Below are 26,883 nucleotides of genomic sequence, written 5' to 3'. Positions count from 1 at the left end.
CATGGCACCCAGCGATGTCGCCTCCGGCGAATCTTGTCCTCTATAGACCTGCTTTCACATGCTGTTCCATCATTGCAGGATCTCAGAGGAGGATGAAAGCCTGCTGTAGTGGGTGGTGTGAAATCTCCTGTCAAACGTCTCACTCACTCGACAAGATAACAGCGCATTCACTCCACATGCCGCTAATACGACATTAAAGTGAAGGTTTACGTTCAGGTCTGGAGAAATTCAACATCTTAACTGTATTATGAGGGAAATGTGTGACGTATGTGTACTCACACCATACAGCACTGTTATCGCTAACTAAAACTATTAAAAATCATTTTGGTTAACTACAATCTAAATATCATATGAGTACCCTTAACCACAAAATCAGTCTTAAGTAGCACAGGTATATTGGTAGCAACAGCCAAAAATTCACTGTACGGGTCAAAATGATCAGTTTCTCTTTTATGCCAAAAATCATTAGGATATTAAATAAAGATCATGTTCCATTAAGATATTTTGTAAATTTCTAACCATAAATATATGAAATCTTAATTTTTGGTTAGTAATATGCATCGCTAAGAACTTTGGACAATTTTAAATGTGATTTTCTCAATATTTTGTTTTTTTTGTATCATTAAAAACATATATGTATATCATTTTAGATTGTAATTAGCTAAGATGATTGATATATTCTACTACATTACATATAGTAATTTAATACTGTAATACTATATATATATATGCATATGCATATATATGTGTGTGTAATTTTATTGTTTTCTTTTTAGTAATAATATATTTACTTACTAATTATATATATATATATATATATATGTATATATATATAGTCATGGCCAAAAATATCGGCACCCTTGCAATTCTGTCAGAAAATGCAACACTTCTCTCAGAAAATTGTACAATTGCAAATGTTTTGGTATTCACGTGTTTATTGTTTTTGTTTGCACTGCAAAATTTTATTTTTTTTTACATAATAATTAATAAAAAATAAAAAATTAATAAAATTTCACACAGAACTCAAAAATGGATTGGACAAAATTATTGGCACCTTGTCAAAATTATAAGAAGCAATTGCTTTTCAAGCATGTGGCGCTCCTGTAATTTGTATTTAGACACACACGTGACTAGTTACAGGTGTGGGACATATAGTAATCACACTTGCAACCAGTTAAAATGGAGAAAAGTTGACTCAACCTTTAAAAGAAATGTAAAAGTTGTCTGTGGATTTGAGAGAAAAAAATATGGAAAAAAATGGACAATCTCAAGGCTACAAGTCCATCTCGAGAGATCTTAATGTTCCTGTGTCCACTGTGCGCAATCAAGAGGTTTACAGCCCATGGCACTTTAGCTAACCTTCCTTGGACGTGGACAGAAGAGCAAAATTAATGAAAAATTACAGTGAAGGATTGTTCGAATTGTGGATAAAGAACCCCAATTAACTTCCAAACAAATTCAGCAGACGCAGGGTACAACAGGGTCAGCTCGCACTATCCGTAGCCATCTGAATGAAAAGGGACACTATGGTAGGAGACCCAGGAGGACACCACTGCTGACACAAAGGCATAAAAAAGCAAGACAAACTTATGTGACAAAACCACAATCCTTCTGGGAGAACATACCGTGGACAGATGAGACAAAAGTAAAGCTTTTTGATAAAGGACGTCATGCCACTTTTTACAGGAAAAGAAATCAGGCCTTCAAAAAAAAAGAACACAGTCCCTATAGTCAAACATGGTGGAGGTTCAAAGATGTTTTGGGGTTGCTTTGCTGCTTCTGGCACTGGATGCCTTGACTGTGTGAACGGTATCATGAAATCTGATGATTATCAACATAGTGGCCAGTGTCAGAAAGCTGTGTCTCCAGCAGAGGTGGACGATGACCCGAAACACACTTCAAAAAGTACTCAGAAATGGTTACAAACAAAGCGTTGGGGAGTTCTGAAATGGCCAGCAATGAGTCCAACTCTGAATCCCATAGAACACCTGTGGAGAAATGTCAAAACAGCAGTTGGGAAAAGGCATCCTTCAAATCTGAATGACCTGGAGCAGTTTGCAAAAGAAGAGTGGTCCAAAATTCCAGTAGAGAGGTGTAACAAACTCATTCATGGTTATTTTTTCCAAAGGGGTTCCGACCAAATATTACGTTAAGGGTGCCAATAATTTTGCCCAGTGCATTTTTTGGGTTCTGTGTGGAATTGTATCAGATTTGACTTTTCTTCTTTGTTTTTTTGTGTTGCAAAAAAAAAAAAAAACGTGAGTACCAAAACATTTGCAACTGCAACATTTTTCTGAGAGAAGGGTTGTATTTTCTGACAGAATTGCAAGGGTGCCAATATTTTTGGCCAAATAACACTGATACATGATTCTTGATTCTGATTGGCTGACAAACACTTGGTTGACCAAAATGATTAATTAAAGGTTATGATTTATTTAAGGTTTACCGACCACAATCAGTCATGCTTGAACAGGAAATACTAAAATCTCAGAAACTGATTGTCAGCATTATAATAAAATACCAAATATAAATTCAGGAATAAAATCTGGCGACAAAATTGTGCATCTTCAGCTCAAATCACACACGAAACGCACATGCATTTCCTCAATAAAAAAGCTGATTGGCAGCCAGACAAACTCAAACTTGCGTCTTCAGCTGTGAATAAGATGTCTTTATTGTAGTGTTGAATGAGCCCATATTCACAATCCATTTACCATGTGGAAGAGGGTAAATGTTCACTTAAAAAAATATAAGATCAATGATGAAAGTTAAAAAGGCAAACCCTTAGTTCGCATGGCAAGGCAGATTCACCCATAAATGATCGTCTGGAGGATCATCGAGTGATCGTGTATTTTTTTGTGTGTCTATTCCGCTTGTTCAGTCTCACCTGCTGTAATATTCACAAACAATGTTTTAGCCATGCATATGACCGCTAAATCAACATACTGTAAGTTTGGCATCTTTTATAGAAACTACACACAACCGTCTTGAATTGTTTTCTATACATTTGTTTTGTTTTGTTTTTTTTGTTTTTTTTTACACATTTGTACATTTCTGGATTCGTGGATCACAGATGTGATGGTTTAAATAAGAACTGCTCTGTAACACCAAATGACCATAATACCAAAACAACAATATTGATAAAGAAATGTTATTATCTTATACTCTAATGATTAAATAAACAGAAATAAAATGACAAAAAAATATCCTCATAAACTTTAATAACAGATTTGGTAGCCTGTAACTCTCCTGAGAAAGGTAAGATGAAATGATTTTGCTTATTAGTATTTCTTGTCACTTTTGCTCAAAGCAGATGAATCGAGGGACGCTTCGATTGATAATAAAGTGACCCGTACAAACTATATTTGTTTTTTCCTCCATGTGTTTCTATACAACATTCACGTGGGTGACTGCATTATGATTATTCCTGTTTCAAAATATCATTAAATTAATAATCACATCTAGTACAGGCTTCAAGATTAAAGGCACTTTCCACAAATAGGGTACAAAATAGAGTTTGAAACGCTGAAAAATCTTATTTGTCCACCTCAGGAGGTCAAACTAAATATTTTATGAGCGGTTTTATTTTATTTAATAACTAAAATGAAGTTAAAATAAATGTTTAAAATATTTTTTAAAACATATAAACTACAGAAAAAGCTATAGCTATTTTTAAATAATATTAAGATAATTTTTTTTTCTATATTTAACTGAATAACAATTCAACAGTTATATGTTATATGATTTTAACTAGACATCTGAGATGCAACAGGCCAAAATCACTATTTTAAAGGGTTGGTACAGACATTTATGTTTTTAAAACCAGCTTTAAATGAATAGTTTATCTAACTTTTTTTTTTATTATTATAGTCATAATTCAGGAAATTTAATTAAATAAAATGTTTAAAAATATTTATTTTAAATTACTACCTATTTTTAAATAATATTAATAGTATTCTTTTCTGCATTTAATCAAATAGCAATTCAACAGATGCTTATGGTTCTGACTGCTAAATATAGTCAAGACCTCTGAGGTGCGACAGGACAAAATCTACATTTTCAAGGGTTCTCACAGACATTTGACATTTAATTTAACAGTTCATCTAGCTAGTTCTTTACATTTTTATTGCTTCTAATCAAAGTAACAGGACATCTGGACTCTTTTTGTGGAAAGTGCCGACAGCGTTTCATAACAAATACTGTTCCCTCCCGATTCAAAGCTATTCTAAAGCAAATCCCATGATTGTTTTACTACATTATTACAAAATACATAATTCCGTATTTGCAACATTCTATATCGAGGTGCTAATTAAAAATCACAATATAATCAGCTGACTATTCCCAGCAGTTTTGTAAATCAAAACAGACATGACATTACAAAAAGAAAAGTGCTTCTCAGCATCCTATTTGGCTTCCTCAAAGAAAATGTCCCTTAAAGTAAAGCCCCTCGTCGCTGCAACGGGACACCCGCGCAAACATCGATCCCCTCATGAACATTTCAAACCCCGACGTCTGATAGTCCCTCGGAGGAAATGTCACCTTCGCTGACAGCGGGCCGTTTGGAAGAACGAAACTAGCTCATTCTGGCTCTTTATTAAAGTAATGGCAGTTTAAGACATCAGGTTCTATATGTGCAAACTAAACGGCGAAATTGACGCAAACAGCGTCAAACTTAGAATGAACGTGTTGAAAACATGCGGGGAAAAGAAAGACTCAAGTTTGGTGCATTTTTTAACCCCTTTGACCTTTTTTACAGTTTTTTTGTTAATTCATTAATCATAATCGTGTTGAATTAAGGCATTTACACACTAGACAAAGCCTTGCGTTTGCGATCCGTTTTGGAGGTCACAACATCACTTTTGCAAACCTACAGTAAGGTTCTCTCAAAATTGAACAAATGTTCTTTAAGTAACATTTATAGAACGTTCATTCAAAGCTGTGTGGCCTTTAATAACATTCGCAAAACCTTTTTTAATGTTACTTTTTTAGAATGCTCATAACATTCAAAAGTAACATTCCCAATATTTATAAAATGATAAAAATGTAACATTCCCTTTTCTCTAACATTCACATAACCAAGAAAATTGGGCAGTTAACATAAGTGTTTTATGAACATTTTGCAAACACTGAAAGCATCAACTTGCATTAGCTGAACTAATTTTCTACTAAAATAACTTTATTTTACCTTTTTTTTTTTTTAATTATAATCATCTATAAAACTACAAAAAACTTATTTTATTATAACTACAGCTGAAATTGAGCTTTTATCTATCTTGTTAATAGTTAGTCTATGCTATAAATTGTCAAAAATAAAATATAAAATAAATACTTTAAAGTGGACCACAAAAAATGAAAAAAAAAAAATTAGATATTTTTCACCAAATTCACCCAAACACTTCATCCAATGATCTTTCTTGGTTATGTGACCATTATAAGAAGATTCCACTGTATCATTTTGTAACATTAATGGAATGTTACTTTGAATGTTCCCTAACATTCTAAAACTAATAGTAACATTTAAAAAATGTTTGATGAACGTGCAACTAAAAGGTTTTAGAAATAAACATTCCATTAATGAAATATCCACCTTATTTTTCCCCGTAAGAGCGAGTGCAGATATTTTTACATTTTAAGGTCAGGCAAGTTGAAAAATTCAACTTGAGCTGAAAATTTGCATGACGCAGTGACGCACAAGCCAATCAGTGAAGAACTTACTGACACGGTTGTATCAGAAAATGAAATGAAAGCAATAATACGAATATCTACTTTGCTTTTGGTGTGCACGCAGCATATGAATGTTCCCATTACGTTATGAAAACATCATTTCTGAATGTTACCTGAACGGTCAATAATGTTTGCAAAATGATCAAATGAAACGTTCCCTTAATGTTTTCTCTAACATTCACAAAACCAAGAAAAATGGGCAAAAATATGTTCTAAAAATGTTTTGCTAATGTTCCCATTGTTATGAAAACATTATTTCTGAATGGTCTCTGAACGTTAATGTTGTAAAAATGTTCTTTCTTGGTTATGCGACCGTTATGAGAAGATTCCATTGTATGGAATTTTGTATTAACATTTTGTACCATTAAGGGAGCGCTACTTTTGAATGTTCTCTAACATTCTAAAACAAATTTGAAAAATGTTACATGAACATCCGACTAAAAGGTTTTAGAAATAAACATTTTAAAGACCAGAGAACTTTGAACTGGAAGAAGGTTTGTTCATAACGTTGAGAGAACGTTTTCTGTTGGCTGTCTCTGCGATGCATCATTCCCATTGAAACCAATGGATTTGCAGCATTCCCTAGTGTGTAGATGCCATTCGCGTGTGCGTGACGTGTACGAACACCACTTTAGCGATGATCTCCGTGTTGAACCCCTTTGAGAACCTCACGTGGTTCCTGATTGTGCGGGGTTATTGTATATTGCAGGAGGAGCAGCACGGGTCTTCCTTATCCGGCTGAGAGGCGTAGTCCATCTGCCTGACTATCTCCGAGAACAGTTCGTCCACCATGGTTTTGCTCTTGGCCGACGTCTCCATGAACGGGCAGCCCCATTCTTCAGCTAGAGCTTGACCCTCGCTCGACGAAACCTCACGCTCGTTGTCCAGGTCCACCTTGTTTCCCACGAGTATCACGGGCACGCGCTCGTACCTGTGAACATACGTGACACGAGAATGAAAAGATTCAGCATTAAACGACAAGTACAAGGAGAAATATAGGCATTTGAGCATTAAGTACAGTTGTTTCCGAACTAATAGTTTTACTGCACTCATTGCCCTCGTCTGCAATTGGTCAGGCAAACAGTTCCACCCCCAAACTCATGTCATTGGTTGAGTTAATAGCTGACAAAACAGAATGTTTCAAAAGAGTAACAATGTTTCACTCTTCAGAAAGAGTGAAAACTACCATTTTTAAAACTACCATATTTAAAATACAAATATTTTAAATAAAATACTTAATAAAATATTTATATTTTAATGCAAATTCATTCCATAAATATATTATTTATTATATTAGATATTTTATAGCCTTAAAAAATCTAAACAAAATGGTATATGCTTTTTCAGTATTTACAGTTTTTCCATAAACAATCTTTTATTTTATTGTAATTATTTATATAATATATAGCATATACTAAAATTGTCCCATAAGCAAATAAAATAAAATAAAATCATACTTTAAAAAGATAATTTTTACCAAAAGTGGACAAAAAAAAAAAACACTTAAAGAAAATGTATATTGAAATTGCATTAGATAAACTAATTTTCTACTAAAATAACTTTATTTTACTTTTTTAAAAAGTATAATCATCTATACAACTACAAAAAAATATTTTATTATAACTACAGTTAAGTATAAATCGTCCCTTAAGAAATAACAAAATAAAATAAAATACATACTTTGAAGTGGACCACAGAAAATGAAAAAAAATTAAAACAATTAAAAGGTATTTTTTTCCAAATTTACCCAAAACCTTTTTTAAATTGCATATTGAAATTGCATTAGCTGAACTCATTTTTAACTAAAATAACTTTATTTTACTTTTACAGAAAATGAAAAAAGTGAAAAGATATTTTTCACCAAATTCACCATTTTTTTTTTAATTGTATACTGAAATTGCATTAGCTGAACTAATTGTCTACTAAAAATAACATTATGCTGATAACAAAGAGTAACAAAGAGTAAATAAATACTATTTTCAACCAAAATAAATGCTTAATCATATACCAATACTCAATAATTTAATCATTTTTGGCAAAAAATATGTCAATGATTGAATATTTCCCTCAAGATCAAATTATTCTTTGCGTTTTCTTTAGCAAGATTGACTGAGTTCATATGAGAGCAGTCCGCTCCAGTTATTGAACCACCATCCGATACCTGAGGTCAAAATCGTTAAAGGTGACGCTAATTTATTTGTCTTCTTCCCAGCGGCACTAGCTGTGCGTCCCTGACCGCCGCCGCCGGCCGCAGAGATCCCGGACGTCCAATGAGAGGCTCGGGACGCGTCTAACGCCGTGAATCATTCCCTCCACAGACTCTGAGTCAGAGCTATTGATCTGTCAGCCGCTCCTGAAAAACGAGGCTTTTTAGAGAAGAGTGTGTCCGGCGCTCATCAGAGCAGCTGAGTCATGAAAGCGGCGCGGAGAGCGGAGGAGTATCGGCTTCATATCAGCTCTAATTAAAGGAGGAGGAAGATCTTCAGCGACTGTAGAGACTCATGATGAACATCTCAATGACTGCGAGAGGAAAAACATAACTGCTCTTTTTGACAGCTACAGACTCTTAAAGAGACAGTCCACCCAAAAAAAATCATGTATGATTTTCTTTCTTCTGTGAAGCATGAAAGATGATAATTCGAAGAACGTTTTAGTCATGTTTGTCTATACAATAAAAGTCAGCACTGGACCTGACAAAATTGTATTGTATTGTATGGGCAAGAAATAGATATTTTCAAAAGCTATAAATATATATATATTTGGTATATTTATTATTTATTCATTATATATAAATTATTTAAATATTTATTTTTTATTTGTCATTTTAAAAAAGATATATAAATATATTTTGTTTGTTTTTTATAGATTTTAATAAAACATCTTGAAATACATATATACTTTTTAAATTAAATATATATATATATATATATATATATATATATAATAAATATTTTTTATTTATTACCTTTTGTAATTGATTTTTAAATACTTCAATATTTTTTGTTTGTTTTTTTATAAATTTTAATAAAATATTTTAATATTTCAAAATACATATTTAAAAATTTCCTTTGTACATTTATTATTTATTATATATAAATTATTTATATATTTGTATGTATTATTTATTTGTAATTCTTTTAAAAATATTTAAATATATCTTTTGTTTATTTTTGATACATTTTAATAACATATTTTAATATCTTGAAATGCATATTTAAAAAAACAAATATATATTTTTGTATATTTATTATTCATATATTAAAAATAAATTATTTATATATTTGTTTATTACTTATTTGTGTTTTTTAAAAATATTTAAATATATCATTTGTTTCTTTTTATACATTTTAAAAACAAATTTTAATATCTTGTAATATATATTTAAAAAAAACTGAAATATATATTTTTGTATATTTATTATTTATATATTATATATAAATTATTTATATATTTGTTTATTACTTATTTGTGTGTTTTTTAAAATTATTTAAATATATCTTTTGTTTGCTTTTTAATAAATTTTAATAAAATATTTTAATATCTTGAAAAACATATTTTAAAAAACGTAAATATATATTTTTGTACATTTATTATTTAGATATTATATTTAAATCATTTATATATTTATTTATTACATACTGTGTTTTTTAAATTATTTAAACATATCTTCGGTTGTGTTTATACATTTTAATAAAATATCTTAATAACTTCAACTTTTTGTATATTTATTATTTAGATATTATATATACATATATTTATATATTAATATTTATTATTTATTTGTAATTGTTTAAAATTATTTGTATATATCTTTTGTTTGTTTCTTACCAAGGCTACATAAGTAATATTGTGTTTTCTTTTTGAATATATGGTAAAGTGTAATTTATTTCTGTGATCAAAGCTGAATTTTCAGCATCATTACTCCAGTGTCACATGATCCTTCAGAAATCATTCTAATATGCTGATTTGCTGCTCAACAAACATTTCTGATTATTATCAATGTTGAAAACACTTGTGCTGCCAAATATTTTTGTGATATCTAACACATTTTATTTTTCAGGATCTTCGATGAATATAAAGTTCCAAAAGAACAGCATTTATTCAAAACAGACACTGTTCAGCATTATTTACGAAGCGCCAGACAATCACCAGCATCATTCACATCACATTATTGCATCAAACATTTCAGCACACAAGCGGGACGTTAGCGAGGGGCGCGAGGTGTGAATGGTGAGTGGGAGTAAAGCGGCGCACAGATGAAATGTCATCTATTGGTGGTGAAGCAGGAGAAAGGCTATTTATATCCAGACTGACACGAGGGACGTCTAAAGCTCCACGAGGAACGACTGTTTGAGCAGGTCTGGGATCAGTTGTGTCGTATTCATCACCATATGCTGCTTCAGCTCACGTACATCACGCTATTTACAAGATGAGCTCAACACGACAGGAAACCCCAGAGATCAGAGACGAGTCAAAGAGTTCCGCTGAAAATGAGCTGTTACTGTGAATGTTGTCGTACGTTCAGTTTGTACGGCACAGTTTATGTGCCGCTGATGAAGAACAGCAATAAAGCAATAAAGCAATAAAGCAATAAAGCTGGCTGGGAAAAATATCGGCCATTCAGCCGGTTTATGAAGCGACATGTTTGAGCAACTAAACCACTTTTCCCAAAACAAATTTCCCATCATTCTCACTGTCAGCAGCACTCTTGAGAGGGATAAAATACAAATATAGCACTGATGACACAGCTAATGTGTGCCTTCTGCTCTTCATTTTGTTTTATAAGTGCTCAAATAAGCGTATTATTTAATTCATTGAATTATTATTTTTTTAAATTATAATTTTTATAGTATACTATTTTATTTATAATAATATACATAATATAATTACATAAATGTAATATATTTTTATATGAAAACATATTTAAAAAAATATATATTTTATATACTTATTTAGAAATTATATAAATATTATATAATTATATAAATAGTTACAAAAATTATATATAGTTATAAATAATTACTATAATTACATTTCAATTATATATATATATATATATATATATATATATATATATAATTATAATTATATTAATATTATAATATTACAATGTATATATTTAACTTAGAATTTATAATTTAAGTATATATTTTAAAGAATCATAATGCAATACAATTTAAAAAATAATTATTAAATATTTAAATATATTAAATGATTACATTATATATATATATATATATATATATATATCATTTAAGTATATATTTATATATTTAAAAAATGATAATATAATAAGATTTAAAAAAATATTTATTTATTTAATTTATTTATTTTTTCAAATTATAATTCATAATTCAAGTATATATTTTAAAGTATGATAATACAATACAATTTAAAAAATAATTATTACATATTTAAATATATTAAAATGATTACATTATATATAATTATACATATAAGATGAAGATCTTATATATTTCATTTTATTTTTTATATATTATTATATTATATATTACATATTATTATTATTATATATATTTATATTTTTTTTTCAAATTATAATTTATAATTTAAGTATATATTTATGTTTAAAAAATGACAATATAGTAAGATTTAAAAAATAAAGTATTAAATATTTAAATATATTAAAATGATTATATAATCTATAATTATATATGCAAAATAACATATCTATTTATCTATCTTTAAAATTACATATTATAACTAAAACATTTAAAAATAATAAATGATATACTATATTTAATAATAATAATAATAATAATAATAATAAATAATAAATAAATAAAGTCATATATAAAATTAATTAAATACATACATATATACATATATATATATATATATATAAGTATTTTTTTTTAATTATATATATATATATAAATATTCGCACCAGCCGTTTTGTTGTGATTCATCAGACAAACTGTTTCTCATTTGGTTCATCTAATGCTGCTTGGCGACATTTCTCAAATGTCATGCCATGTATTATCATCTTAATGTCTTCCCGATTAAAATAATTTAATACTGTGACAAGATAACAAACACTGCAGCACTAGTTAAGTGAATGTAATTACCCTGGAGTCTAACGAAGCGCACGCCTTCATGACCCACAACATCTATTAGAGGGTCACTGAAGCGTGAGTCCGACCGACCGACCGTCCGTGTCATGACGCAGCGATTATGATGTAACCGTGATCCGCACACGCACACATGACAAGCTGCATTTACCAGTTTAGCATCTGACAGCAGCTCAATAGCTAATTATTCTTTTATGCTGCTGCACGATGCTTTCCTTATTGCCTGAAAGCACATGGCACGACACACGCTTTACTGATTCCCACAGTGAAACCACAATCAATCACGTTTAATGCAATGCATCAGATTTATCAGACTACAAATTCACCCGGAGATTAATAATGCAGCCTAATGACAAACTGTAAAAAATGTATTTTGTGGTGTTGTTTTCGCAACATATATGTATATACATATATATACTTTTTTAATAATTTATTATATTTTAATTTTAATTTTCATAATTCTATTGGATAGAAAATAACTGCAAAATAATTTCAAACACATTTAAAATAAATTAAAATTATAATATTTATATATGTAATAAAAATTTTAATATTACAATTTTAATGAACAATTATTATAATAATTTCAAAATAATTGTATAAGATAAAAAATAATGATGGAAACTGGGAAAAAAGAATTTAAAAGAATCAAAAATTAATTAAATTCATAATGTTAATTATTATATTAATTCATTCATTCATTTTAAAAATGTAAAAATAATTATATTAACTGCAAAAGAATTCAAAAACATTTAAAAGAAATTAAAATATAATATTTATTAATGCAATAAAACTGATCATATTACAATTGTAATAAATATTAATTATAATTAATTAATAATATGGTAATATTATATATGATAAAAAATGATGCAAATTGCAAATAAATAATTTAATAGAATCTAAAAATAACTAAATGTATAATATTTTAATTGTAATTCATTTTAATCACACATAATTTTAATTAGTTATGTAATAATATGGAAATAATTATATATGATAGAAAATGATGGAAACTAAATAAAAATATCTAAAAAAATATCTAAAATCAATTAAATTCATAATATTGTACTTTGAAAATACTTTAATGGAAAATAATGGCAAAATAATTCAAAATTTGATTATACATTTATACATGCAATAAAAATCGGAATATTACCATTTTAATAAATATTAATTATAATCATTTTATAATATTAAATACAAAATTGATACAAAATAACAGAAACTGCTAAAAATAATTCAAAGGTGTATAATAATATTGTTAGAATTTATACAAATTAACAAAAGTTTATAATATGCTTATAATAAAATTTATAATATTATAATTTTAATTCACGCATTATGTAAAATTATGTAATAATATGAAAATAATTACATATGACAGAAAATAATGATAGAAACTACAAAAGAATTAAGATTTTAAAATTAATTATAATTTATATAACATATAATACATATATAATTTTAATTAATTAATTGAAAATAATTATATTTGATAAAAAATAATGGTGGAAACTGCAAAATAATTAAGAATTCAAAATTAATTCATACTATAATAGTGTACCTATTAAATATTGCTATTAAATAACAATGCTGGAAGTCTACTGCCTAATGCAGTTTATACAGCGCGATTGTTTGGAGAATTGGCCGCGGGTGAAAATGTGATGCAGCACTGAGAGACTGAAAACCTCTTGTATTTCAGTGTCCGTCTGTCAGAAAGTGACACTGCATCGCTCCGTCCGGCGCATTGAAGGCCTCGCCGGCGCCGTTGCCCAGTAACGCTTCGACCCCCGGCGCTTCCCAACACAAAAACAGATGTGAAGTCTCCAGAGACCCCGCTGGAAGCAGTGCATGCTGGGACGCTTTTGGCCGTAAATGCTGGTACGGCCACATGCTGATTCAGAGCGAAACAAAGGAACCTAGTTGTTAATGAAAACAAAGAGTGGAATGTTTTTCCAAACTTTCCCAAAATAAAAAGGTCTGTCAGAAATTAAAAGCAGAATTGGCTGAATAAAGTCCATAAAAACTGAACAAAACACGGCATTCAGAAACTAAACCACCAGAAGAGCAAAGCAGATTAGAAAGAATCAGAATAAAGTTTACACAAAAATTTTCTGGAATGACGTGAGAGAGAAGAAGTGTTGGTTTATGGTTTTTTACTTATTCTCATCTATAGTACTGTGAAATCTGAATTAATAATAATTATATTCATTTTTTATATTTAATAATAATAATAACAGAAGAAGAATAAATAGGAAAAACATTTAACATTTATTTTTAATTAATACTTCTATTATTATATGAAAAATGGAAAAATGTTAACTAAAACGCGCCACAGAAATAATAATATTTCTATTTATTTCATATTTGATATGATACTACTATTAAGAAAAATAGTAAAAATGTAAACTAAAAGCTGCTACAGAAATAATAATTATAGTTATTTTAATTTGATATATAGTAGTAGTAAAAAAAGAAAACTAAATAGAAAATGGAAATTAAAATGTGCTACAGAAATAATATTAATTTTTTTGCAATATTTATTATGATAATTGGAAAAAAAAAGCAAACTAAAAGGTAATACAGAAATAATAATTATATTAATTTTATTTAATATTAGTAGTAGTAGTAAAAAAAGAAAGTTAAATGAAAAAATGGAAATTAAAAAGTGCTACAGAAATAATAATATTTAATTTTTTTCCTATTATTTATTATTGTTATTAGAAAAATAGAAAAAGAAATCTAACTAAAAGGTGCTACAAAATAGTAATTATATTTATTTTTATTTAATATTTACCAGAAGTAGTAGTAGTACAACAGAAAATTTATAATATTTACATTAAGAAAATAATATTTGTATTTTTTATAGTATTATTATAAAAAAGAAAAAATCGAAACTAAAAGTCGCTATATAATAATAATAATAATAATAATAATAATAATAATAATAATAATAATAATGCATTATTTTATATAATATATGATAATATTGTTATTAGGAAAAAACTCATTTTTTCAATTAATACATTTAATTTATTGTCATGCTTAAACAGTATTTCTCAAAATCACCGATAGACTTGCACATTATAAATTAAGCATGACAATAAATTAAATTCATTAATTAAAAAAATGATAAAGGATACTAATGCTGTGATGTGAATCTGTTGAGTAAATGATTCATTCCATGAATCAACAGTCAAAAAGACTCTCACTGGTCAAATAGAAATTACTGAACAAATCTTTTTAGTGAACTGAATCAAAAGATTCGAGTCACTGTAATGAATCAAAATCGCCACCTTTACATTATATTCAAATCATACAAGTTCAGAACGACACAAGAGTGAACACACAATTACAGAATCATGCTTTTGAGGATGAACTATCACAATAAAAACACCTTACAAAAGCAAACGGCCAATATATAAAGAAAGTTATGTGACAAACACAACATAAAGCCCCTGAACTGACAAAGCAAAAGGTCACAACTTGTGCAAGTAACAGATCAAGCCAAAACAATTTTAAAGTCGTACAACATCCACAGTCAGCCTCAGTGAACAGAATTAGAGGAAATCTTCTGTTCAGAGTGAAAAACAAATGAAGACAGATGACCTGACGTTCATACGCCGCAGCTTCGCTCGCGGTCACAGCGGTGCAGTGGAGCGAACAGCAAATTGGACCAGGTTAAAAAGCAATCATCGTCTTCACCAGTCCTCCAAACACACAACACACACACACACACACACACACACACACACACTCTCTGCATGTGTTTCAGAGCTATGAGAATGTTTTGACACTAATCTAAGATCCATTTCTTCAGTCCCGACTGTATCAGCAAAAAAGGGATTTGAGATGAGTGTGAAATGTCAATATCTGGCAACACAAACAGCAGGTTTCTCATGATAAACCCTCAGGAACACAATCTCATCTTCCATGAAGGAACATCTCACGAGACGCAGTTGAAAACATCTACTTCACAAGCCGTCATTAGAAACCCTATGTACTGCATTAAATGCACCTACATTCATTTAATCATAAAAATTAATTGCAATGACAACAGCAATCCACAGGTGTAAGTTAACAACACACTTCAGAACTGAGAGATATAAAGTCAGAATCACAAGAATAAGTCTAAATTGCAAGATAAACTCGGAATTACAAGAAAAAAGTCAGAATTGCGAGATATAAACTGAGAATTATGAGAAACACGTCTGAGTTGTAATGTAAATTGAAGATTAAGAGAAACAAGTCTGAATTGCGAGATAAACTCAAGATTAAGTGAAAAAAGTCTGAATAGCGAGATATAAACTCAAGATTATGAGAATAAGTCTGAACTGCAGGATAAACTCAGAATTAAGAGAAAAGGGTCTGAACTGTGAGTTATAAAAGAATTATGAGAAACAAGTCTGAATTGTGGGATAAACTCAACATTAAGAGAAACAAGTCTAAACTGCAAAATATAAACTCAGAATTATGAGAATAAGTCTGAACTGTGAGATAAACTCAGAATTAAGATAAACAAGTCTGAACTGAGAATTATAAACTTAGAATTACGAGAAACAAGTCTGAATTGTAATGTAAATTGAAGATTAAGAGAAACAAGTGTAAATTGCGAGATATAAAATTACAAGAATTAGTCTGAATTGCGGGATAAACTCAAGATTACGAGAAAAAAGTCTGAATTGTGAGATAAACTCAGAATTAAGATAAACAAGCCTGAACTGTGAATTATAAACTCAGAATTACGAGAAACAAGTCTGAATTGCGAGATAAACTCAAGATTAATAAAAACAAGTCTGAATAGCGAGATATAAACTCAGAATTATGAGAATAAGTCTGAACTGTGAGATAAACTCAGAATTAAGATAAACAAGTCTGAACTGTGAATTATAAGCTTAGAATTACGAGAAACAAGTCTGAATTGCGAGATATAAACTCAGAATTATAAGAAACAAGTCTGAATTGTAATGTAAATTGAAGATTAAGATAAACAAGTCTGAACTGTGAATTATAAACTTAGAATTACGAGAAACAAGTCTGAATTGCGAGATATAAACTCAGAATTATAAGAAACAAGTCTGAATTGTAATGTAAATTGAAGATTAAGAGAAACAAGTCTCAATTCCGAGATATAAACTCAAGATTATGAGAATAAGTCTGAATTGCAAAATATAAACTCAGAATTATGAGAATTAGTCTGAACTGTGGGATAAAGTCAAGATTAAGAAAGAAAAGTCTGAATTGTGACGTAAACTCAAGATTAAGAAAAAAAACAAGTCTGAATAGCAAGATATAAACTCAGAATTAAGATAAACAAGTCTGAACTGTGAATTATAAACTTAGAATTACGAGAAATGTCTGAATTGCGAAATATAAACTCAGAATTATGAGAAACAAGTCTGAATTGTAATGTAAATTGAAGATTAAGAGAAACAAGTCTAAATTGCGAGATATAAACTCAGAATTACAAGAATTAGTCTGAATTGCGGGATAAATTTAAGATTAAGAGAAAAAAGTCTGAATTGTGAGATAAACTCAGAATTGAGAGAAACAAGTCTGAACTGTGAGTTATAAACTTAGAATTACGAGAAACAAGTCTGAATTGCGAGATATAAACTCAAGATTATGAGAATAAGTCTGAATTGCAAAATATAAACTCAGAATTATGAGAAACAAGTCTGAATTATAATGTAAATTGAAGATTAAGAGAAACAAGTCTAAATTGCAAGATATAAACTCAAGATTATGAGAATAAGTCTGAATTGCAAAATATAAACTCAGAATTATGAGAATTAGTCTGAATTGTGGGATAAAGTCAAGATTAAGAAAGAAAAGTCTGAATTGTGACGTAAACTCAAGATTAAGAAAAAAAACAAGTCTGAATAGCGAGATATAAACTCAGAATTATGAGAATAAGTCTGAACTATGAGATAAACTCAGAATTAAGATAAACAAGTCTGAACTGTGAATTATAAACTTAGAATTACGAGAAACAAGTCTGAATTGCGAGATATAAACTCAGAATTATGAGAATAAGTCTGAACTGTGAGATAAACTCAGTATTAAGATAAACAAGTCTGAACTGTGAATTATAAACTTAGAATTACGAAAATGTCTGAATTGCAAGATATAAACTCAGAATTATGAGAAACAAGTCTGAATTGAATGTAAATTGAAGATTAAAGAAACAAGTCTAAATTGCGAGATATAAACTCAAGATTATGAGAATAAGTCTGAATTGAGGGATAAATTTAAGATTACGAGAAAAAAGTCTGAATTGTGAGATAAACTCAGAATTGAGAGAAACAAGTCTGAACTGCGAGTTATAAACTTAGAATTACGAGAAACAAGTCTGAATTGCGAGATAAACTCAAGATTAATAAAAACAAGTCTGAATAGCGAGATATAAACTCAGAATTATGAGAATAAGTCTGAACTATGAGATAAACTCAGAATTAAGATAAACAAGTCTGAACTGTGAATTATAAACTTAGAATTACGAGAAATGTCTGAATTGCAAGATATAAACTCAGAATTATGAGAAACAAGTCTGAATTGTAATGTAAATTGAAGATTAAGAGAAACAAGTCTAAATTGCGAGATATAAACTCAAGATTATGAGAATAAGTCTGAATTGCGGGATAAATTTAAGATTAAGAGAAAAAAGTCTGAATTGTGAGATAAACTCAGAATTGAGAGAAACAAGTCTGGACTGCGAGTTATAAACTTAGAATTACGAGAAACAAGTCTGAATTGAGAGATATAAATCAGAATTATGAGAAACAAGTCTGAATTATAATGTAAATTGAAGATTAAGAGAAACAAGTCTAAATTTATAAACTCAAGATTATGAGAATAAGTCTGAATTGCAAAATATAAACTCAGAATTATGAGAATTAGTCTGAATTGTGGGATAAAGTCAAGATTAAGAAAGAAAAGTCTGAATTGTGACGTAAACTCAAGATTAAGAAAAAAAACAAGTCTGAATAGCGAGATATAAACTCAGAATTATGAGAATAAGTCTGAACTATGAGATAAACTCAGAATTAAGATAAACAAGTCTGAACTGTGAATTATAAACTTAGAATTACGAGAAATGTCTGAATTGCTAGATATAAACTCAGAATTATGAGAAACAAGTCTGAATTGCGGGATAAACTCAAGTTTAGGAGAAACAAGTCTGAATTGCAAAATATAAACTCAGAATTATGAGAATTAGTCTGAATTGTGGGATAAAGTCAAGATTAAGAAAGAAAAGTCTGAATTGTGACGTAAATTCAAGATTAAGAAAAACAAGTCTGAATAGTGAGATATAAACTCAGAATTATGAGAATAAGTCTGAACTGTGAGATAAACTCAGAATTAAGATAAACAAGTCTGAACTGTGAATTGTAAACTTAGAACTACGAGAAACAAGTCTGAATTGTAATGTAAATTGAAGATTAAGAGAAACAAGTCTAAATTGCGAGATATAAACTCAGAATTACAAGAATTAGTCTGAATTGCGGGATAAACTTAAGATTAAGAGAAAAAAGTCTGAACTGTGAATTATAAACTCAGAATTATGAGAAAAAGTCTGAATTGTGAGATAAACTCAAGATTAAGAGAAAAAAGTCTGAATTGTGAGATAAATTCAAGATTAAGCGAAACAAGTCAGAATTGCGAGATATAAACTCAGAATTACGAGAAAAAAGTCAGAATTGTGAGAATTAGTCTGAATTGTGGAATAAATTAAGAATTCAGAGAAACAAGTCAGAATTATGAGATATGAACTCAGAATTATGAGAAAAAAGTCAGAATTATAAGTTAAACCTTAAAATGTTGAGGAAAAAGTCCAAACTGCGAGGTATAAACTCAGAGTCAAGAGAAAAGGTCAGAATTGCGAGAAAAAAGTCAGAATTGTGAGTTTATATCTGACAATTCTCAGTTTATATCTAAGAATTCTGACATTTTTCTCAGAACTGCAAGTTTATATACAGTATTACACAAGTTTGGTACATAAAAATAAGTGGCATAAATGCACAGTCTCCATAATCTCTAGATAAATCCAACATGCATGTACAAAAATAACTAAACGTGGGCCAACTTCATGCTATATAAACTATTTAACACTAAATCAATCCAAGTGCAAGCTGCAAAAGCCTATAAGGGTGTTCTGCATGAAAAACTGTCAAATTACTTCATGCAAATATGGCAAAAACTCTTTATATATGACATTTTCATGGAACTGTCATTGCACTGATGTGTTATTATTATCTGTATTTTTCATTCAATTATGTCTGCATGAAGTCTGAACACCCGTCTTTCACACATTCACACATCTTCAAATGAATGCTTTTACGTACCAATTAGCATAATTTGAACACATTTTACAAAATATAAATGTTTCTCACATAATTCCACACTCAGACTGTGAAACTGCACAGATTGTGCGTGGGTTGCACTATATGTACTTTAAACACCTACTGTAGCTAAATTGAATATGACGACGTGTGTTTTTAATCTAAATTGAATGAAGCGTGTTTAGCATTAGATATAAAGCAGATGAACGACCGATCCACCCACATTTCCTCTTCCCAGGCTCTCGCTGCCAAAAGTCCAGCGTGTCTTTGGGTTAGTGTGCGCTAATGCAGTTGTGATGTTTCTTTGGCTTCCACCGGCACACAATCTCATTTATATTTTGGTGAGTGTGCAAATCTCACCAGCGTTACTGTAGTTATCATCCGCCGGCTCAGCATGTATCTGCCTCCTCCTGCAGATTAACAACCTGTGCCAGAGGTTTAGAGGGGTTTTTTGCAGGTTCTGGCATGAAACGGTGCCAATTCAATTCATAGAGAGAGAGATAAAGCTGCACAAAATATAATGTGTCCATCCTGAGTGTGTTTAGTGGTGGGAATTTCCGGAGGAATTAACTTTGAGCTTATATATTCATTTAATGCATTTTATTTTAGTGATTTTCTACAGAGCTGCGGAGGTTTCATGTCTTAAAACTATCAGCACATTTACTTCACAGAAAAACAGAAAAAGTCAGAATTGTGTGATGTAAACTTAGAACTATGAGAAACAAGTCTGAATTGTGAGATGTAAACTCAGAATTAGGTTAAAAAAGTCAGAACTGTGAGATATAAACTTAGAATCACAAGAAAAATGGCAGAATTGCAAGACATAAACTCCAGAATTACGAGAAACAACTTTGAATTGTGAGATATAAACTTAGAATTAAGAGAAACAAGTCCAAAATGCGTGATATAAATTCGGAGTTAAGACAAAAAATCTGAATTTCGAGATATAAACTCAGAATTACAAGAAAAATTTGGAGTTGCAAGGTATAAACTCGGAATTAAGAGAATAAGTCTGAATTGTGAGATAAACTCAGAATTAAGAGAAACAAGTCTGAACTGCGAGATATAAACTCAGAATTACAAGAAAAAAAGCCAAAACTGTGAGATATAAACTAAGAGAAAAAGTCAGAATTGCAAGATTTAAACTCAGAATTACAAGAATAAGCCTGAATTGTGAGATAAACTCTGAATTTAGAGAAACAAGTCTGAATTGCGAGATACAAACTCAGAATTACAAGAAAAATTTGGAGTTGCGAGATATAACACGGAATTACGAGAATAAGACTGAATTGCGAGACAAACTCAGAATTACGAGAATAAGTCTGAATTGCAAGACAAACTCAGAATTAAGAGAAAAAAAGCCAAAATTGTGAGATATAAACTCAGAGTTAAGAGAAAAAAGTACATATAAAGTCAAAAATTTAGATTAAACATCAGAATTCTGAGTTTATTTCTGACAATTCTCAGTTTATATCTCAGAATTCCGACATTTTTCTCAGAATTGCACGTTTATATATTACGCATTCTGGTACATAAAAATAAACCCATCATGTATGTACAAAAATAACTAAACGTGGGCCAACTTCATGCTATATACTGTTGACTATTAGGGCTGTTCTGCATGAAAAATGGTCAAATTACTGCATGCAATTACAGCAATTACTCTTTATATATGACATTTTCATGGAACTGTCTGTGCATTGATGTGTCATGACTTGATCACCGTGGTAAAGTGGCCGATTACTCACTGCACCACTAGTGTGCCATCATCACCTGAACAGGTAAAGCTCTTTACCAGCACTGGAGTTCATAATCACATCATCATACAACACATAAGAGTGCTCTGCTATTCAAATGCAACAGTTACTGCTCTGGTCACAATAAAGCTGACAGTGAACGCCAGAAGACAATTTGAGAAAAGAGCATAAATAAGAGCTTATAATAGCTAAAAGCTTTTCTGATTCAAGGTTCTGACACGATAATTCAGGCCTTTCAGGTTTGGGCGCTATAGTGATCAGTCTTTTGTCTGTGTGCGCTTTACCTCACAGTCTGGTTTTAATTGTTCTGTAGGTGTCGTTTATGAAAGCAGTGTGTGCAAACCTTTTTTAAGAGTTGATCTGGAAAAACACAAACAATACAGCATCTGTTTTTAGGCCTTAGGTTAAATTATGGAAAGATTAGAATAGACGCAGCCTCCCATTGGACTTATTATTAACGGTACACTAAAAACACAGCATTATATGATTCCGCACATGCTCAAGTCTTTCCATCCGCTTAAAAAAACTGGAAAGTTCAGGTCACGCACGGAAAACAAATTACCTGCTTTCAGACTCAGCAGTACCATGGTAAAATTATGGTAATGCTATGATAATGCTATGGCTATGGCTCTTTAACTAATAGCAGTTACTGTACTATGCAACAAAATACTGAATTATTACCATATTTATACAGCACTTACAAGCATAGTACTATTGCAGTACCACAGTAAAATGACAGTATTAGATGATAATACCATGGTATTTTAATGTTTACCATGATACCTGACCAAAAACATGGTAATACCATTATTTCTTTAAGTTTATTGTTTTGTTTTGACCTTGAATTTACATAAAAAGTACAATGGCAGTACCATAGTAAAATGATGGTATTAGATGACAATACCATGGTACTTTAATGTTTACCATGGTACCTGACCAAAAACATGGTAATGCCATCATTTTACAAGTTTATTGTTTTTCACCTTAAATTTACAAAAGTTGTACCGTGGCGGTACCACGGTAAAAAGAGGGTATGAAATGCTAATACTATGGTATTATGGTACATTTTCAAAAACATGGTAATACCGTCATTTTCTGTAATTTTACTGATTTCACCTTGAATTTACAAAAAGGTACTGTGGCAGCACCATGGTAAAATTATGGTATTAGATGCTAATACCACGGTACTTTAATGTATATCATGGTACTTGACCAAAAACATGTTAATTATTTCTTTAATTTTATTATTATTATTTTTTTTATCTTGAATTTACTATATATATAGTGGCAGTACCATGGTAAAATGATGGTATCAGATGATAATACCATGGTACTTGTTCAAAAGCATGGCAATACTATTGCTTCTGAAGTTTAATGTTTTCAGCTTGAATTTATTAAAAACGTACAATGGTAATACCATGGTAAAATGATGGTATCAGATGGTAATACCATTATACTTTAATATTTACCGTGGTACATGTCTAGAGACATGGTAATACAGTTGTCTTCTGTAAGTTTACTGACTTCACCTTGAATTTGCAAAGAAGTACTGTGGCTGCACCGTGGTAAAATGATGGTAAGAGATGCATTGTACTTTGATATTTACCATGGAACACCAAAACATGGTAATCCATTGTTTTCTGTAAGCTTATTGTTTTTTTTTTTTTAACTTGAATTTACAAAAAAGTACTGTGGCAGTACTATGGTTAAAGTACGGCATTGTGAGGTAAGGTATCAGATCTTAACACAATGGTACTTCAATGTTTACAAAAACATTGTAAGACCACAATTTTCTGTAAGTTTATTGCTTTTCACCTTGAATTAACAAAAGGAACTGTGACAGTACCATGGTAAAATTATGGTAGTGCCACGTTTTTTAAGACAGTGTGTACTGAATGATTATCATATTTACATAAGACTTCAAAAAGTACTTATAAAAAGTACTGTGGCGGTACCATGGTAAAGTGATAGCAGCAAATACATTGTACATGGTACAGGTCCAAAAAAACATGGTACTACCAGCTTACATTTCTGTAGGTTTAATGGCTTTTGTCTTTAAGTGACAAAAACACTGTGGGATTATCATTGGATAATGCCTTGATTCTGCATTGCTAAAATTCTGGTACCAGATGGTATTACCATATTAGTCGTAGCACTAACGTCTTACCTCTTCACCCTGATGATCTGGTCTCTCATGGGCTTTATATCTTGGAAGCTCTGCTGGTTGACCAGGCTGTAGACCAGGATGAAGCCCTGTCCGTTCTTGATGTAGAGATCCCGCATGGACGCGAACTGCTCCGTCCCGGCCGTGTCCAGGATCTCCAGCACCGACGGCGACGAATCCACCTCGATCTCCTTGCGGTAGAAGTCTTCGATGGTCGGGTCGTACTTCTCGATGAAGGTCCCGGTCACGAACTGGACGGTGAGAGCGGATTTCCCGACCCCACCGCTGCCGAGCACCACCACCTTATACTCGCGCATTGCGCACGGATCCGAACCGACGTGACGCGCGTAATGGAACCAGCTAACAGTGTCCGAGGCGATCAGATGCGACGGGAAACTTGCCTTGAATATTGCAGAAGTCGAGCAGACGCGGAGCCATGGCTGGCTGTATTGCAACACTCACCATAGAGACAAATAGCACAGGCGCACAAAGAGCCAATGCGCGGACTTCATGGCATCTCTAAGCACTTAGAATAGCCAGAACCAAACAGCTGCTTGAAGAAATAATCTTTTAAAAGCCTGCCCGATGTATCTGCGTGCATTTTAGGTTATAAAAACGCCTCACGCCCCGTCAAGACGAGCACACACGCCATCACGCGTCCCCTCCGAGCGTCATTTGGAGCTCCTTAAGGACGCTGCTGCATTCCAGAATAGCTATTCTGCATCTTCCAGCATCCTCAACCGCCATACTCTCGGGTGGAGACCTTCTGAAGCCAGACCACACCGTCTCGGCTCGAGGATAGGAGTTTTATTGCGGGACTGATGCGCTGGGCGATCAATGGGCGCGGAGCGGCGCTGTAAGCCACGCCTACTTGTCTTAAAAAGGCAACGGTGAATATAGTGGGCGGGACTTCCGCTCTTAACTGCGACGCGAATGGTCACAGCGCCAGCCGAGCGACCAATGAGGGGCGGCGGCTGGGAGCTTGTCAATAAATGATGCTGGGGATGCTGTTCCTATGGCAACAGCGCGTCGCCTGCATCAGCACCTGAAATAGAAAGCAACAGGGATGCGGCCATTGTGCGCGCTGATGGAGGCTGGAAGTCTGCAGTGGTTCAGAAGTATTTGAATACTTAAATATGTGAATGTCATTGGCTAGATCACTAAACTGATTTTTTTAACACTGCATTCATTATTTTAGGTTTTCAAACTGATCAGATGTTTTCTTGAATAGTGTGCTTTCTTAATACAAATTAAAGTAGGATTTATTTTAAATGTTGTTTTCCAATGCAATGACATTCTTGCATTTTTAAGCATGTGTTTATGTAATGGACAGGGTTGTGCAGTTCTTACCTCTTAATAAATTATCCATGTCCACATGTCAGGCCTACAGCTTTCATTAGAAAGCAACCACAGACATGAAGCTGGCTTGAGTTACATCAGTGGTAAATCTTATCTATTATGCATCAGCAGTTCACAGAGTATAAATCCAAGTGAGTCTTGTACAAAGAACAATAGTTCGAATAAATCAAAATGAAATTAAATGTTACAACAAAGTGCATTGATTAGGAACTAGAACAGACAAAAACGAAAAATCAAGCCATTATTTTGTACACCATAATGTGCGCGTTTTGTTCTTCCATGCAACAAAAATCTGAATTACCCGGTTGTTTTGCATGCACTTAAAATTAATATACCAAGGCTTTCAAGCTTCAAAATGACTATAAAAACATTACGAAAGTATGCAAACAACATAATACTATTACAATTATTTTTTGCAATGATTAATCATTTTAATTGTAAGAACTAATAATTTGTATAGCTTGTCTAAATTCAGTATCATAACTAGAGTGTAAAGAACTAATATGACACACAGTTTTAAATTATTAAAACAATACCATGGGATTCATGTCACAGTAATGCTCTACAATGGTAAGATGATGGTATCAGATGATAATGGTATGGTATTAAATGATAATCACATTAATACACCATAGTATCATCACTACATATAGCATTTTATCAGTAAAAACAGCTGGAAAAAGCCTGGAGACAGAAAATTTCTTTTTTTAAATGCAGCTTCACTTTGTCATAATGGTTAAGTTAACTAAAACAACAACAGATAAATAAAAAAATAAATAAATGCTAAAATATTTCAGCTATTTGCCAAAGTGCAATTTCTTTTTTTTTAAATGAATTTTCATTTTTCGATAAGTTATTATAGTTAACTAAAACAACAACAAACAAACAAATGAATTAAAAAAATAAAATAAATGCTAACTAAAATATTTCAGCTTCTTGCCAAAGTTAAATTTCTTTTTTTTTAAATGCATTTTCACTGTCTATAACAATTATAGTTAACCAAAACAACAAATAAATAAATGAATTAAAAAATAAAATAAATGCTAAAATATTTCAGCTACTTGCCAAAGTAAAATTTATTTTATTTTTTAATGCACTTTGTCAATAACAGTTATAGTTAATTAAAACAATAACAAATCAATAAACTAATTAAAAAATAAAATAAATGCTAACTAAAATATTTTAGCTATTTGCCAAAGTAAAATTTCTTTTCTTTCTTTTTTTTAAAAAAAAAAATGCATTTAAACTGTGTCAATAACCATTATTATAGTTAACTAAAACATCAACAAATAAATAAATGAATAAAAAAATAAATAAAAATAAATGGCAACTAAAATATTTCAGCTATTTGTCAAAGTGAAATTTCTTTTCTTTATTTTTGTATAAAATGCATTTTAATTTTGTCGATAATGGTTATTATAGTTAACTAAAACAACAACAAA

General features: G+C 30.8%; 1 protein-coding gene across 1 annotated transcript; it reads right to left on the bottom strand.

Moving 5' to 3' along the window:
* Positions 1–4,850: 4,850 nt before the first annotated feature.
* rap2ab (RAP2A, member of RAS oncogene family b) lies at positions 4,851–25,350 on the bottom strand. The gene is made up of 2 exons (XM_051104858.1): positions 24,086–25,350; positions 4,851–6,655 (listed from the first exon to the last, which is right to left on the bottom strand). The coding sequence occupies exons 1-2, from the start codon at positions 24,397–24,399 to the stop codon at positions 6,418–6,420; spliced, it is 552 nt and encodes a 183-aa protein (XP_050960815.1). The 5' UTR covers positions 24,400–25,350; the 3' UTR covers positions 4,851–6,417.
* Between the last annotated feature and the right edge of the window lie 1,533 nt (positions 25,351–26,883).

Source organism: Labeo rohita, unplaced genomic scaffold (assembly GCF_022985175.1).
Source record: "Labeo rohita strain BAU-BD-2019 unplaced genomic scaffold, IGBB_LRoh.1.0 scaffold_83, whole genome shotgun sequence".
Lineage (NCBI taxonomy): Eukaryota > Metazoa > Chordata > Actinopteri > Cypriniformes > Cyprinidae > Labeo > Labeo rohita.
Note: the sequence above shows the minus strand (reverse complement) of the source record. Positions and strands in the feature narration are given on the sequence as shown.

Coding starts and splice junctions, on each gene's coding strand:
- rap2ab (XM_051104858.1), bottom strand. CDS start 24,399: ATGCGCGAGTATAAGGTGGTGGTGCTCGGCAGCGGTGGGGTCGGGAAA. Junction 6,656..24,085: donor CAGATCATCAGGGTGAAGAG/GTAAGACGTTAG, acceptor GTATGTTCACAG/GTACGAGCGCGTGCCCGTGA.